This window comes from Sinocyclocheilus rhinocerous, unplaced genomic scaffold (assembly GCF_001515625.1).
Source record: "Sinocyclocheilus rhinocerous isolate Xijiao unplaced genomic scaffold, SAMN03320098_v1.1 scaffold2194, whole genome shotgun sequence".
NCBI lineage: Eukaryota > Metazoa > Chordata > Actinopteri > Cypriniformes > Cyprinidae > Sinocyclocheilus > Sinocyclocheilus rhinocerous.
The window spans coordinates 818,045-834,140 of record NW_015652304.1 but is presented as its reverse complement, the minus strand read 5'-3'; the positions used below and the strand labels follow the sequence as shown (position 1 = coordinate 834,140).

At 37.8% G+C, this 16,096-nt stretch overlaps 2 protein-coding genes across 4 annotated transcripts in view; both read right to left on the bottom strand.

Moving 5' to 3' along the window:
• Window positions 1-2,697: 2,697 nt before the first annotated feature.
• LOC107714688 (protein FAM189B-like) lies at window positions 2,698-10,806 on the bottom strand. Of its 2 annotated transcripts, XM_016520628.1 has the most exons (14): window positions 9,714-10,806; window positions 9,006-9,062; window positions 8,802-8,909; window positions 8,616-8,732; window positions 8,395-8,502; window positions 8,107-8,267; window positions 7,244-7,343; window positions 6,584-6,656; window positions 5,916-6,192; window positions 5,306-5,622; window positions 5,095-5,163; window positions 3,899-4,068; window positions 3,659-3,793; window positions 2,698-3,558 (listed from the first exon to the last, which is right to left on the bottom strand). In XM_016520628.1, the coding sequence occupies exons 1-14, from the start codon at window positions 9,939-9,941 to the stop codon at window positions 3,307-3,309; spliced, it is 2,172 nt and encodes a 723-aa protein (XP_016376114.1). In that variant the 5' UTR covers window positions 9,942-10,806; the 3' UTR covers window positions 2,698-3,306. The 2 variants fall into 2 exon arrangements, with proteins under 2 accessions (XP_016376114.1, XP_016376115.1); XM_016520629.1 differs by lacking the exon at window positions 9,006-9,062.
• A 912-nt stretch (window positions 10,807-11,718) lies between these two features.
• The window catches only part of LOC107714709 (ras-related protein Rab-13-like), a 6,571-nt gene continuing 2,193 nt past the window's right edge, over window positions 11,719-16,096 (bottom strand). The window contains exons 1-8 of one of the 2 annotated variants that reach the window (XM_016520669.1): window positions 15,117-15,844; window positions 14,449-14,509; window positions 13,678-13,738; window positions 13,423-13,500; window positions 12,957-13,046; window positions 12,650-12,715; window positions 12,327-12,377; window positions 11,719-12,052 (exon numbers count right to left, since the gene is read on the bottom strand). In XM_016520669.1, the coding sequence (XP_016376155.1) occupies window positions 11,984-12,052; window positions 12,327-12,377; window positions 12,650-12,715; window positions 12,957-13,046; window positions 13,423-13,500; window positions 13,678-13,738; window positions 14,449-14,509; window positions 15,117-15,240 (600 nt within the window). In that variant the 5' untranslated portion in view covers window positions 15,241-15,844 and the 3' untranslated portion in view covers window positions 11,719-11,983. Of the gene's footprint in view, window positions 12,053-12,326; window positions 12,378-12,649; window positions 12,716-12,956; window positions 13,047-13,422; window positions 13,501-13,677; window positions 13,739-14,448; window positions 14,510-15,116; window positions 15,845-16,096 lie in introns of those variants that run through there. The other variant, XM_016520670.1, reaches the window with a different exon arrangement.

Below are 16,096 nucleotides of genomic sequence, written 5' to 3'. Positions count from 1 at the left end.
CCCCTAAACCTACCCCACACCTGACCCTAACATTAGTCAGTGAAATTGACTGCACGGCGGGATTGGCGCTGAATAGCGTGGTAAAGAAAGTTCAGGAGATAAGAAGTAAATAAGATTATGCGATATGAGATCGCTGAGGAGGCCTTTGCTGGAGAGATACAGTAAGTTTGTGCTCATTAAACCTGCTGAGATACAAGGAGCGTGAACTGAAATTCTCAGTTCCACTTGGTTCCACGCCATGTCCGGGAAACTCATGAATATTCATGTATGCCCCGCCCACTGAAACCGAAAATCTCGGAAACCGAAAATCTCGGAAACCGAAAATCTCGTAACACCGGTCTGCAGTTATGCTGCGTTCAAGTCGTTTTTATAGTCTATGGTTCAAGTCCTCCTGGGACGTTCGTACTTACCAGTTGACAAGTCGTAATTACGACGTCAGGTGCGTTCAAGTCAGTTTAGTCGGCGTCAGGTGTGTTCAAGTCAGTTTAGTCGGCACAAGATGGCGGTGTACCTTCTTTTAATAAATTACAAGAAAATACAACAGGGTCTGCATTTTTTTACTTGGATTTCATTAACTAGCTGCGTAACAAGAACATGACCAGTTTCAGTTTATAGGACAACTAAACTATCAATTTAAACAAAAATTTACCGTCAACTACAGATTCATCGATTCCGCCATGTTTCTCATTGACACGCCCCCAACTCGGAAACTCGGGGCTTAAAGAAAATTTCGAGTTTCCCGCTCGTAATAACGACTTTGTGGTGGCGTTCATGTGCGTTCAACTCGTAAATACGATCTATCCTACATGACTTGAACGCACCATTATACCTACTTGGAAACCCTGGTTCTGCCCAATTGAGCTCTAGCTTCAGCAGGGGTGAACCAGTTCAACCGATTCATTTAAAAGACATGACTCTGAAGAGCAATTTATTCACAAAACAGACACTACTTCTTACCAATGAAAAAAAAAATCTAAATGTATATTTTTCAGTGTTGAAAAAGTGGAGATAACACCTGAGAACATGAAACTGATATAGATGATTTGATAAATTTGATGTGTATACATTTATTGTTGTGATTTTACATAACTTGCATTAAAAGTTCATGAAGTAGAGCTGTTTTAAATGTTCTTTTTAGGCATCATATTCCCAGAATAACAGTGTTTTCATCAGTCAGTGTAGAAGTTGTTTCATAAATAGTCCATAAAATCCTTAAATTAATTAAAATATTCCACTGGGCCATAACATGTCAGTGTATGCAATACAAGAGGTAGAATATCAAGCTCTTTTTCAGACTTGGTTTCGGTGCTTCAAAGTCGCAGAATGTGTGTGAGCGTGAGGGTCCGTGCATCAAAATTATTTACATATAGAGCAATTGTATTAATGCATTATTTAGCAACATTGCTACTGATTCAAAGCCATTAGCTAGCATTCCAAAGCACTTCTAAACAATTGACAACTGCAATTATTCCATTTTTCCGAATACAACAAAGCAGATACACCAGAAGTCCATGGCTGTCTTTCCAAAGTATTATTCCCAAACTGTCCGGAACATTGTCAAATCCTTGAACATATCAGTTTGACTTGGTTCATCGCCTCACTTCCAGTGAGCGTTCAGTTTTTATAGGTATCACTCAATACAAGGTTCCAATTTCCTGTAATAGTTCAATATCTACAGTATGCTTATTGCCAGAGAATCTTCTGGATTATAAAATCCAAAATCCCCTCAAACATTTCTTTGCATTATTGGCATCTAGTTTTGTCGCAAGCATGTTTGTGTATCTGTGTGTGTTAGTGCATTTGGTGTTCAATCAAAAAGAGAAAACAAGCCTGCTCAATACATGCAGAGGCATTCTAGGAAAGTATTACACAGGCTGGGAAGCTAGAGTCTGCCATGAGAGTCAGACAGATGCAAAAGATCAAAGCTCCAATTGAATTATCTTAGTTGTTTTAGAAAAAACATGCACTTCTATCAAAAAAAGACAATGAATCCATTGCTGCATCAACCTCAGCTGTTGCAGCTGCTCAGATGATGTTTGAATTAATTAGCTACACTTTGCGAGATGGTCAATTAGTGAAAAGTGTTTAGTGAAAAGCGTTCAGTGGCTCGTTAAAAAAGAGTTAACACCACATTTGAGTGTGTGTGGTCATGCATTTTATTGCATGTGTATGTTTGCAGGGCCGTAACCATCATAGACACCCACAATCCAATATTCAGAAATGGCCAAATTGTCCCTCCCAATATTTGATATTCTTTATGTTGCTCTGTTTGTTGTTAGGATGACAAAACATTTTATAGCATTACAATTTAGGCTGGTCTGCCTCAACGGTCTAACAGCTCTCATCAGTGTCAAAATGATTGAGATGACTTTTCAAAACCAAGAAGGCAGGTTTTACTGTTCACAGAGTCCGAACATGTATTCCAGCGTAATGCTTCAGTCTTTGACAGTGAAAGAATGCGGGGTAAGATGGAAGTAGTTAACCATTTACTATCTGACAACTGTTTTAAGACAAAAATGCTAAAAGTGATATGCAAACTACTTAAATTTTTTTGTTAAATTTCGCCGTTTTGAATTGAAAATGTAGGCTGAATCATTTGTGTGATTCAAGTAATGCATAATTGAATGTGACAAGATATGAAACCATTTTACATTTTCGACATATTAGGCATACAAAAAAAATGAATGTGTACCTATTTTAAATTAACCTACTATTTGCAAATAAGTCAAATTGAATTGATACTTTACAAATACTTTTATCCTGCTTCTTTTACTGTTATTTTTCTTTTTGTGTATTCCCTTAAATCCATTTAAATCCTTTAATTAATTCCTTTAATTATTCCTTTCAATTCCCCCAAGTTCACACACAACACAGTTACAGCCAAATATAGGGTTGTATGTTTGTAGTTGCATGAGTGCATTGTAATGAGCTGTGAAGACAAGGAACAGTGTCAGAGGTGCTGCATTCTTTCCATATCCATGTAAACAGTGAGCGAGAAAAAAGCACTAGATGGAGCAAAAAATACTGTACATGGAAATACAAACAGAAAGACCGGAGTTTGTCAGGCACAGAGAGCAGAGGGTATGATGGGTTAAACTCTGTTATATCGGGTGTAGTGTTTGGTCTTATGGTAAGAACAGCTAAAATCTTCACTAAAGGTACATATACTGTTTTTCAAACAGCATGCTTCACATCATCCCTTCAGCAGGATAAATTCCTCTTTCTCTCTGTTATTCTTTCCTCAGATTTTCTCCGCCCCCTCTCCTGAATTCAGCTGTGATTTATTCCAGAGTCCCTCGCCCCATTTCAGAGGGCAGATTCTGAGTAAAGAGCTCCTGATGATTCTTGCGACGGTGGGTGGATTCTGCGCAGTGACGCAATGGATGGCGAGCTGAGATCTCCGCAGCTACGCAAGTGGATTCCCCCGGCCCTTACAGGGTCGTCATCATGGCTGCGGGCATTATGGCGACTGTCACTATAGGAGTGATGGTGTCCATGGCAGTAGTGGTGGACGTGCTGCTGCTGCCCCCTGTTGGCCCCCAGAGAGTTACGAAGTACCTTCATAGAAACATGTAATGGGTTATTTTGTACTAAATTGTACTACACAGAATTCTAGCTGAACTAAATGATTAAATTTATGGTATTGGCAATGTTTTACCTGTTCTAACGGCAGACTTCCATCGCCTGCTGTCCTCCTTTTAGGCCCCTGAGTACAGTTTCCGGTATGCTCAGTTGCAGGGACTAAGTTACGTTTGGATCTCTGCAGGAAACGTTGCACTAAAACTTTGGTGACCTGAATTTAAATGGAAAATGTTTGTTTATACATTTAACATTACTAATATTGGGAAGAAAAGGGGGATTGACAGATTTTGGGGTCCTAGGCATCAAAAAGACTAACCTTGAGGTCTCCAAGTGAGCGTGCACAGTCTTTGGGTAAACGCAGCGAGGTGGCTGGGACTTGTTTTGAGGGCAACCGGCTACTTATAGCCTTAATGCTGTCCTTTCTGGGCAGGGAAGCAGGAAGTGCCAGAGAGGAGCGAGGCAGCAAACCAGCTCCAGACGATACCCCTACGCCACAAAGGAGATACAAACAAACCAAATTATTCAAATATAGTGAGCAGGGAAACAGATTATTAAAAAAATAAATGTATAAAATAATGATTTTATTATTATTTATATGTTATTATAGTATTTATTAATGATTTGTTTCAAATTAGCTTTTATATTTTCAATTTTTTTTAAAATTTTAGTTCAAGTTTGAGTTATGTTGTTATGTGATTTTGTCATTTTTATTAGTTTTAACCTTTGCAATTAATTGTTCATTTTAAATAGTTTAAATTAAAACTAAAACATATGGTTGTTTGTAAGTTTGGTTTCTTCCAACCAAAAAGTCTGACATACTTGACCACATTTTATTCTTATCACTGTTCTCGTGTTTAGGTATGATAGCTTTTTTGTCCAACTTCCTCCTTACTACCTCACTGTGACTGAATGGGTCAAGTTACTAAACAACAATAGCGGTTTCTGACATATAAATGTGGGTGGTCATGCATTAAAAAAGTAAACAGATCTGAGCTTCCAAGAACATATTAGAATAAACTCAGTCTCAATTTTTTCTTTTTTTTTGTAAACAGAGAGCAAGTGATGAGTTCTGGAACTTCAAATGAACTTGATGTGATTTCTCACAATATAACCCCTTGAAAAATAGTTTAAAATGTACATTTATTATGTGTTACCATGGTTACTAAAAAAGTTACAAGTAAAATAAAGCTGTATATAAACTAAAACTAAATGAAAATTCTACTAAATGAAATAAGTTTAAGATGAAGCAATAAATAAAATAAAACCTAAAACTGAAATAAAACTAAAACTGAAATAAAAAAGTCAAACAAAATAAAAATGACAATGACCAAAATTACAGTCCATATCAACATTCCTAAAATTTTAATTACATTTAAAATAACAACTGAAAATGTAAAAGTAACATATAAATAAAAACTAAAAATGTAAAAAAAAATATTATTAAAAACTATAATAGTACAAAAAAAAAAAAACTAAAATAACACTGTGTTACTCTGAAACATAATCTCTTACCTGTTTCTGATGAGGTCTGCGATCCCCCCTCTCTGACTCCTTTATTGCCTCCTGAGAGACTGAAATCACCTGAGAAGAGAAGAGCACAAACACGTTATCGTCATTCTGTGGAGTGCTTCAAAGAAAACAGAGTAACACAGAGGCAAACACAAATTCATGTTTTCACATAAATCTCAGACAATTGTAATCTGTTACATATGCATGTTCATACCTGTGTCAGTTGAAGAGCAGAGTCCTGGTTCACTGTGTGACCTCATGAGAGGTAAGAAGCTGTCGCTGTCTTTTCTATCACGTCCAATTTGCTCGCGTAAACCTGGCCACGGAAGTACTGCATGGTCCGGCCGGTCTTGAGCAGGACCTGTTGGGGCTGTGGTAGGTGGGTTACTAAATGCAGATGAGGAGTCCCGTCGGGAAGGTGTGCAGGGCCGAACTCGGATTTCTGGGATGGAGGAATGCTGAGATCCTGCTAGGAACTCCAACTGAGAGCAGCTACTTGCCAACAGAGCTTGACGCCTCAACACTGGAGACCTGTGGAGGAAATTATGAAGGAACTTTACAGCTAAAATTTAACTTAATTATTTAACTATTTTATCAATTCTTTTAAACGACGATTTATAATGCTCTAGCTGAGCTCCCGGCATATACTTTTTTTTTTTCCTACACTCTAAAGACTTGTTTAATAAGATTATTGGAGTATGTTTTACAAGAAAATATTGCCTAAGCATGAAAGCAGAACTGAATTTAACATGATGCACTAAATGGTCTAATCGCACTTGTGTAATTGTACATGACAAAGGTTTAAAGACTCAACTTTTTCCCACCTGTAGGTAGAGGTGTGGTACGTGCTCGGGGAGGAGCAGGAGTTCGATCTCTCGCCTCTGAAACAACGTCTTCCGGAAGGAGCCACCATTCCCTCAGGATGCTGTGTGAAAGAACGGAGGCTGGCGTACTCTCTCCCCTCCCCTCCCTCGCTGCCCCCCCGTGGCCGTGCCCGCACACCAACACCCACTTCCATGAGGCAGGAGTCCTCAGATGGGGAGCTGTCATCTGGAATATCCACAATCTCAGACATCAACAGAGAGCCACTGTCCATTGACACTGAGAGAGAGGATATACAAAATGTACACATGTATACATAGTTTGGTAATTTAATAGTGTTCATACACACTTGATACTCCCGTGATGTAGGATGTTACGTAAAAAAAAGGATCTCTGTACATAGGTGATCACAAGAGACGCAATTGAAACGCACGTTAAAACTGATTTACCAAAATGTATCTTAAAGGGATAGTTCACCCAAAAATGGTCAATTCTACTATAATTTACTCACTCTCAAGTAGTTCAGTTGTACAGTTTCTGGTCCCCATTGACAACTTGAGGGTGAGTAAATGATGACAGAATTGTAATTTTTGGGTGAACTTTGCCTTTAATACCAGGTGGAAACAGGGCCTGTTTGCTAAAGGATGAACAGAAGAGAGGCAAGACTCACCTTCACCACTGAATGCTGTGGACGTTCCTCTCTCTCCAGACAGCTCACCGGCTTGAGTGTCATACACTGTGGCCTACGAACAGTGAGAGTTACATCATGAGCACAGTATTACAAAATGATGATGATTACAATTCTTTACAAAATGATGCAAAGCATGATACCATGAAAGAAACTAATACATTTATTCAGCAAGGATGCATTATACTGATCAAAACTGACAGTAAAGACCTTCATAATGTTACAAAAGATTTATATTTCAAATCAGCATGTTAGAACGATTTCTGAAGGATCGTGTGACACTGAAGACTGGCGTAATGGCTGCTGAAAATTCAGCCTTGGCAAGACAGCAAATAAATTACATTTTAAATAATATTTCACAATATTACTATTTTAACTGTTTTTATCCAATTATTGCAGCATCAGAAAAAAAAAATTGAATTCAATCAGAAAAAGGTTTGAATCAGAAGTTGGTTTGATTCAGAAGTTGTGAAAACATTACAGATTGGCTGTAATAATAATTAAAATTATAATATATATAATTATATTGTTGTTTTTTTTAAATAATAATAGTAATGATAAAATATAATTATTTTCTATAAATATTGATTTTATTTTCAGTTCAAACAATGAATCTTTACACCCCTCAATGCACGAATGTACCTGACTGGGAGCCCTTTGACCCATCACTGCCTCATAAGGAGGAGGGCAATCCGTTGGGTACAGAGGCACTGGACTCTCCATTGATCCATTGTATGTGACACTGCAGGTACACACAGGAAAATGAGGCATGAGAAAAAGAAATTATTAAAAGAAAAGGCATGACAAAAGAAGTGTAGTTCAAATGGACAGATGCCTATAAGAATAAAAATGATTGAGAAAAAAAGATTGAGCACAAATATTTCAATTTAACAACACTGAGAAGATGTTATCTGAACAATACTCTGTCAGAGCATCTCTAGTAGGTAAGTGACCTTACTAAACCTACTAAATACTAAAAGGTTTTCTTAAAGGGTTAGTTCACCCAAAAACGAAAACTAGCCCATGTTTTACTCACCCTCAAAGCATCCTAGGTGTATATGATTTTCTTCTTTCAGATGAATCCAATCGGAGTTATAATAAAAATTATCCTTGCTCTTCCAAGCATTAGAATGACAAGGGCGGGTTTTTTTTTTTTCAATAGTCCAAAAGTAGTCAAATAAAGCGCATCCATCCATAATAAAACATGCCTCACACGGCTCTGGGGGGTGAATAAAGGCCTCCTGTAGCAAATCGATGCATTTTTGTAAGAAGAATATCCATATTAAAACGTTATAAACACGAAAGACGAAAGGCATATACACCTAGGATGCCTTGAGGGTGAGTAAAACGGGCTAATTTTCATTTTTGGGTGAACTAACCCTTTATTGGTTTAGCTTTTGAGTTAGAGTTAGGAGATTTTATTAGCTCAATATGAAACAACAAAAGTCAATTGAAAGTGCCCAACATGATGGAAAAAAAGCCAAAAAAAATGTGTGTATTTTCACCTCTGTGCATCGGTCTCAGAGCTGCAGGTGTATTCAGGAGGGTAGTAAGGTGGTGGTGGAATGGGTGGAACAAACTCCTCAAAGTCCATCATGTTACTGAGAAATGCATCCTGAGGAGTGGTGCATTCTGGGTTTACAGAGCGAGAGCGATGAGGAGCCAGCTACAACAAACAGAGTGGGATGAGATAAAGGGTCATGAGTCTATCTACGCACTGTAGCATTTGAGAGAAAAATACAGCTATTAAAACAAAGTGTTTTAGTGCAAAGGTTTTGTGCATTTTGTCTCACTACATGCAGTAGGTCCAGAGAGAAGATATGAATGCTACAGGTGACCGTAGACAGAGTGCAGATAATAGTAGAGAGAATACTAAGACCGCAGGCACTGAACAGCAGATCCTGCATACACATATAATATCATGGTTAAACTCAAACTTATTCAGACACCTGAGTGTTTGTTTTGGGGGGGCTGGGACCATCCCAAACACCCTATAAGAGTTAAGGGACCCCACCTTGAGCTGGTGACGCACAGAGTGGCAGTCTGTATGTTGGTAGAGCACTAGTGTCTCATCTTCTGTTAGAGAGCACGTCTGCTTGGGGTCACAGCAAAGACACAGACGATTCTCCATCTGCAACAAGCACACGGATATTAATTGATTAGAAGAGAAGAGAAGAGAAGAGAAGAGAAGAGAATGTACCTGACAGGTAACATAAGATTTGACCATCTGTGCATTCTGACATGAGAGCATGGAACCAGCCAGACTGAGAATCACACACACTGCAGACAGCAGCATGAACAGCGACACCTGGACAAAACAAAAACAGCATCACTGCAAAAACTAAGAGGAGCGGACAAACGCACACACACAGACAAGTCCTGTCAAGATGATAAAGATACGCACGACAAGAGTGAAGGGCCTCCTCCATGATATCACACCAACTACTCCGGACGCCACAACCTGTTTAACAAAAAAAGAAAAACATTTAAGGGATAGATTTTCTTTTCTTCACACAAATCTATATAAGATGGCTTCAGAGCAAAAGATGTATTGACTACTTTTATATTGCTTTCATGGTGCTTTTTAGTCATTTTGGAGCTTGATTATATATATTATAGATATATTATAATAAATATATTACTTTAAGAACATTATATAAAAAAAAAAACTACAGAAAATAATAGAAAATGCCAGATTTTTTTTAGAATCCCCCCTCTTCCAAAAAATAAATAAATAAATAAATAATTTTTTGTCATCATTTCCTCACACTCATGTCAATAATTTCAAGAAATTATATGTTTTATTTATTATTTATTTATTTTTCTTTCTTCCCCATATAATGAAAACTGTTTGGTTTGCAACTTTCTTCAAAATATCTTCTTTTGTGTTCCACGGAAGAAAGATATTTATACAGGTTTTTTAATACAAGATTCTTCTGTGAACAATCCCTTATCCCCCCATTTATATCACTTTTTTGTTTATTATATATTTATTGCAATATATTTAAATTACCCTGTGGGATTGACCGCAGAGATTAAATATCGCATGTTCCACTGCAGGACACATCATGCCAATATTTATATATTCAAATAAACTATCACAGAAACTTACAAAGAAGCCAGCCCAGAAAGGACAGGACTGTCTGACACGGGGTGATGAGGTGAAGGCGAGGCTTGTGAAGCTGAAGGCCAGCACCATGGCCCCCAGCGCAAGGTGACACAAGCCCAGGTACAGCAGGACGCGCGCACTGGTCCGCCCAGACATCCCTCTGCGACTACCGGACAAAGCTCGAGACCCTGACATCGAGGCCACGCTGCTGGAGTCTGACGGTGAGGGCATGATGGCTACTGAAATACTTCCTAAATTATGGGACTATATGTGACTCGGTTTAATATGTGAAGAAGATACTTATTTAAATATGCAGTTAGGGTCTCTATAACATCCACAGCTGTTAAAACTCAACTTATGTTGAGTCAACATTTATTCTTGGCGTCGTACATCTGCATTCTCCGATATCCCTTGGTCTGGCTTGCTCCATCGCCCACCTGCCGTCTTTCTCTCCCCATCCCCGCGGCATTGCGGTACCCAGAGCCTTCAGCAGGCCGAGCAGAGCAGCTTTGGCCTTCTAGCTACTCCGCGGAGGAGAATAACACAATACGAGTCCTGCTCACATGGAAGTGTATCTTCACCGGGTTTCCACTAGAGAGCCTCGCAGCCCCCACCTGAACTCGGAAAACACGTCTCATGAAGCACAACGGTGTCCGGAGAGAAAAGGGAGGAGTCGACACAAAAGGAAATGAAAGCAGGCGCGCGGAGGCAGTTTGTTGTGAAGAGCTCGCTATGTTGCTCCCATGATGCATCCGTTTGTTTTGAATAATAATTATAAAGCCACGGTGTTCCCTTTGAGAGAGTTTTATCCTAGGTAGTCTCCCCCTTTTCCTCCCGCAGTCACGAGGACTCCCGTCCTGTCCGTATCCCGGACATGAGCATCACTACGTAATCGCGCCAGACTTGAAGAGTCTTTGCGTACGTGTGTTATTCACACATATAGTCTTTGCGCCATGTAAACGTTGTCCGAGGCAATTTCAGCGGGACTATATGCAGCGCATTATGGTAGCACGTGTCCGTAATATTTGTTCAATGCGGCACCGCATTCACCCAGAGCGAGGTGCTGATGCTGCACTGGGTGGGCGGTTGCCTGGCAACCTTCTCCGACAGTCACAACGGTTGGCGACCTTTCCGCGCATGCGCAGAATACACAGCTTCGTACTTGGATTTTTATCATTTTACATTCATTTGGCAGATGCTTTTATCCAACGTTTCAACATTTATAACGTTTTTAAACACGAGAAATGCCAGTTACACGTGGTTTCCGTCGTCGTTCAAAATAGTAAAGGTTAGGACAGGAAAAGAACAAATGATAGTGAGAGAAAAGGAAAAAGTAAAAGCAGAGTTTTTCTTTATTTTCTGAGGATTTAGTTAGATGCTCACGGACGTTTTCAATTGTTCCTTGAAACAATACATTGTTACATTTACTATATGTCCTTAACTAAAGGAGGTGAGAAATATTTAGTATAGTGTTATCACAAATGAAAAAAAAACACTATAAATGTATGAGATTTTGAACATTATTTACTTTATTAAAAGAATATCATTGTACAAATTCTGAGAAATATGCTGTGGAAAATAACATAGAAATGTGGATTAAGGCAGGAAGACAGAAACTTGATGCAAAATTTATGCAAAACCAAATATTTGTATTATGTCGGACCATAATCCCTTTTGGAGAAACACACTTGTGAATTTTCAGTAGAACATTATTATAATCCCAACCATAATACAATCCAATCAATCAATTATTTTCTCATTTAACATCCTAAAATCTCTCATCCATCCTTTAGAGGTCAAAGTCTTTCAAATTGAAGTTGTTCACCTTTTATAGCAACAAACATTAAAACCATTTGTCAAAAAGTGCCGATCAGCCGTCAAACTGGACTATATATTTCACTTGAAGTTGCCAAAGATACAGATTCAATAGGTACTTATCCATTTTGACTGAGCAAAACTTGACTGTAAGTCAAACCAACATTGTCTCGATTGTAGCCAAGTCACAGTTTTTGATGTGTAGTGCGAAAATATAAACGAAGTAAAAAAAAAAAAAAAATAAAAGTGATTTTCCTCTAACTACTTGAAAGCTGTACCCTGTTTCATATCATGTATTTCATATCTTACTAGTGCCATCATACTTTGAAACCACTTCCTATTAGCATTCCATATTCACTTTGCAAATGATTCTCTGGCATTAACACTGCAATGTTACTGTATGTGATTGTGTGTATGTGTTTGTGTGTAGTGAGACCGTCCTCTGGATAAAAGCATATCTAAAGAAGAAGACATTTGGAAGACTTTTTCTCTGTGCTGGTAAGTTTAACCTCACGACCAGTGGGACCCTGTAAAAACAGTAAATATAAGAAATGTCATATAATGCCTGCCCTACAGCCTGGTAGATTTGTTACTGTTCTTGTTAACTTAATCTTTAGATTCTGATATAAAAAAAAAAAAAAAAAGTAATGTGATACCAGTCAAGATATCATAAAACTACAAATAAGAACAGTTGAATCACTTAAGTTCTTAAAACCTCAAGAGTGATTGTGTGTTTCACTATTAAACATGCAGACAATAAGCATCAATATCCATTTTATGTATCACACACTGAAAACTCACCGGCTTCTTATTTGACTTCAGCAAAATGTCTCGTGCAAGAGCAGCAAAAGACTATGGAAAGAAAGTTCAATTAAAAGTAGACCAACTACATAAAATTTAACATAGTGAAATGCACAGATTTACTTTACAGTTTATGTTTTTATTATTAACAGTCAGACATTTCTGAAACTGAAACTCATAAAACTTCTCAATATCAAAACAATCATTCCTAAGAATATAAGACGAATACAGATAACTGTATGACAGATAAAGATCAACTGTGACTATAAACTAACGATACTGAGCTAGACTGAAACTAGAAAAAGGCATTTCTTTGTCCATACCTCCTCAACGTTAATGCTCGATTTTGCACTAGTCTCGAAGAATCGAATACCATGTTCCTTTGCAAGCTATAATAAATGAAAAAAGAGAATCACTTTTTTTAAATAAAATAATTTAAGTTTGTTTTAAGCTGAAAAAAAAACAAAACATCTATGTAGTACAAAAATGAACAAATTTGACATGTGGTATGTAGTGATTCTGTAAATAACATGCTGTAAATAAACTGACTGAAAAGCTATTCCTAGCACCAATAAAACACCTTGTATGCACCTGGACCCGCATATTGGTAGTATGTATGACAGCGCTTACCTTCTCACCTATCTCCTTTGACACTTTCCTTTTGGCCTCAATATCACACTTGTTACCCAGTAACATCCGACTTACACCTACTGATGCATTCTGGGAAACAGAACATAAGAATGCACTCACTTCCTCATTTTCTTCATAACCGAGACTGATAACAAAAGGCCCCATTTGTATTTACACTGCATCTCTTTTCTGGTAACCTGTGCAGGACCTACTTCCTATGGCATCTTATCAAGAACTGAAACTCACATTTAATAAAGCTTGTTTCATTTTATGCTTTTCTGGAGGTTACAAGAAAATATCTGATTGTAATCAAGGGTCATATGTCCACCTTTACTTACAGGGACGTAAGCACTAATTCATTTCATCATCTACTGCATTACATTTTCTTAAAAAAAAAAAAAAAAAAACACTATAATGACTAACAAATTATCTGTTCAATTATTTTATTTTCCTTTTTCGCTCTTACTTCTTTGATGCTCTTCATCCAGTTCTGAATATTCTCAAAGGATTTTTCATCAGTGATGTCATACACAAGGATGATGCCCTGAAAGACGGGATCAAAATAATGCACCATTACCATCATGACAAATCATGTGTATGATTTGTCATGCTTCAATAACTGTTGAAATAATCTGGGTTTCACAATAACCACATAAGTAAGTTCACAGATGGCTATAGGACCAAAAAGAATAGTCTGCATTAAACATGTTTCTCGTCTCACCATAGCCCCTCTGTAGTATGCAGTAGTGATGGTCTTAAACCTCTCCTGTCCTGCTGTGTCCCTAGCAAATAAAAACAGTTGTATGCATAAGACATTTTAGCACTCAGAAAGCTTGTCAGTAAAAAAAATGGCATGTTTAATATACTTCTTTTATAGCAGCTGGACTTTGCACTTCAGGCTGTCATCAAGGCCAAACATAAATGACTTTATTGAATTGTCAGAAGGTTTGTGGGAAGCCTTAGCTAAAGTCAACCGGACTCCACCTTTGGCACATTTACACAGAGCTTACTGTTTTAACAGTGAGTTGTCAAACAGAAAAAGACAGTGAAGACGTTTTTTGTGTACACAACACTGCCACTGTATTTACACAGACACTCTGTGCATATGTAAAGAATTTTCACTGAATAGACTTATTATGCTTTATTAAACCTACTAAATCTCTGATTTAACAAACATTAAAAAACATTTAAAAATTACAAATATATTTCAGGGTAAATGTATAGTCAACTGAAACTAAAAAATGATCAAAAAATCATTACTTAAAATAAATTGTAACTGAAATAATATATTAAATAAAAATAAAAACTTTTATTTCAACTAGTTGCCAGAATATTTCTGTAACATTTCTCATTTTAATTTAGTTTAGCTTGTTTAGTTTAGCTTTAGTACTTAAATCACTAAAACTACCACAGAAATTAAAATTAATTTTAAAAAATTACAAAAACACACATCAAAATTAAAATGAAAAATATATATATTTTTTTTTTTTACCAGACTTGCAGTTTGACTTTCTTTCCCTCAAACTCAATGGTCTTCACTTTGAAGTCAATACCTAGGAAAAAGAAAAAAGGGAAACAGATAAACCAGGAGGGGCAGGAAGGAAGGGTGAACATGTTTTAACCCCAAGAGGCATAATAAAAGTGGACTAATGAACGTCTGCTACATTCAGAAATACAAGAGCAGACGTAATGAGATACAAACACTGCTCTGATGGTTTAATAAACACCCTGGTTTGTTTTTCAGTGAATTAGATGGGAAAAGGGAGAGGGAGGGAAGGGGTCTTTTGAAGATCTGGGTGAATGCACTAAATGCCATGGAGGATGGCCTCCATCTGATGCAGAAAAGAAGGGAGGTGTAGCTGGGGGAAGAGATTGCAAAATGAGATACAGAGAGGGGGCAGGCTGTGGCTGGCAGAAGTAAAGTAGCGCGAGAGGGCCGGAAATGCAATCAGGGAGGAGGATACACACAGAGTACGGGATGATCCGCAGGACTGATTGAGTTATACTGGGGCAGGCTGGAATGTCATGACGTTTAGACTAGTACTGACATGAACAAACACTTGGGGTAGCACTTGTTTTACAAGCTAGAAACTTGGCAGAAAAGCGAAACGTCTTACCGTATCAAACAGTATTTGAAACAGGTTCATTCTGTTCACTTACCGATGGTTGATATGTACGTTGAATTAAAATTGTCCTCTGCAAAACGGATGATCAAACAGGTCTTGCCAACACCACTATCGCCAATAAGCAATAATTTAAAGAGGAAGTCGTATTTCTTTGCCATTGTTCGTTTCACCTAGTTCTTTTAGCAAATTTTAGATGACTTTCCCCCCTATTTGTTCCTAACACTCAGTCACGCGCAACCTTTTTAAAATCCTTCCGTCTGATTAATGCCCTCCTCGTTTGAAACTTCATGGATTTTCTTTCCTTGGATAACTGTCACCTGTGAACTCAAGTTTCGCTTTGTTGCGTCTGTCCGTCCAGATTTGAGGTAAAAAATTCCATAAAAACAAAAGTGGAAAAGTTTGCTCACAGCCTTTTTAACGCGTCTATGGTCTGTGGTGATTTTTTCAGTGCGGATGCCACGCATTCGCCATTTCGGTCCGGACTGCGCTAGTTTTCTCTCCTGTACGACAGGCTTTCAGCATTCATCCATACTTCTTCTTCTTCTTTGACGTTTTATGGCGGTTGGCAAACCAGCTTTAGGTGCTTTTACCGCCATTCATCCATACATAGACAACAGCGGACTTTTGTTCTCCCTAAACTTTCCCTTGCCCGAGTTCCCAAAAGCTGACGTCGAGGGAGGGAGAGGTTTAATAAAACAGTGCTGAGTAGAACCGAAAAACGCGTCTGTCGACAGAGGGCGCCATTGACACACAAGATACTGAAATAAAGCACCCGTTGAACCCATAGCGTTTTTCGGGGCGTTTTTGGTCTGTTTTTTTTTTAATTGGAAGCAGGGTTTGTGACGTTGTTAAGAATATCTATGCAAACACAATGTTATATAATGCTTTTAAAAAATAAAATAAAATAGTTTTTTGTTTATTTATATATATATATATATATATATATATATATAAACTTTTTAAGTGATCCATTTGTGGCCTTTTGAGAAACAGAAAGGGCCTTTTGGCATGTAA

What these genes read in the sequence shown, in the direction of transcription:
- LOC107714688 (XM_016520628.1), bottom strand. Translation starts at nt 9,941, where the DNA reads ATGCCCTCACCGTCAGACTCCAGCAGCGTGGCCTCGATGTCAGGGTCT. An exon ending in CTCTGGACCTACTGCATGTA is followed by an intron (nt 8,268 to 8,394) that starts GTGAGACAAAAT and finishes TGTTTGTTGTAG; the next exon opens with CTGGCTCCTCATCGCTCTCG. An exon ending in GTCAAAGGGCTCCCAGTCAG is followed by an intron (nt 6,657 to 7,243) that starts GTACATTCGTGC and finishes CACTGTTCGTAG; the next exon opens with GCCACAGTGTATGACACTCA.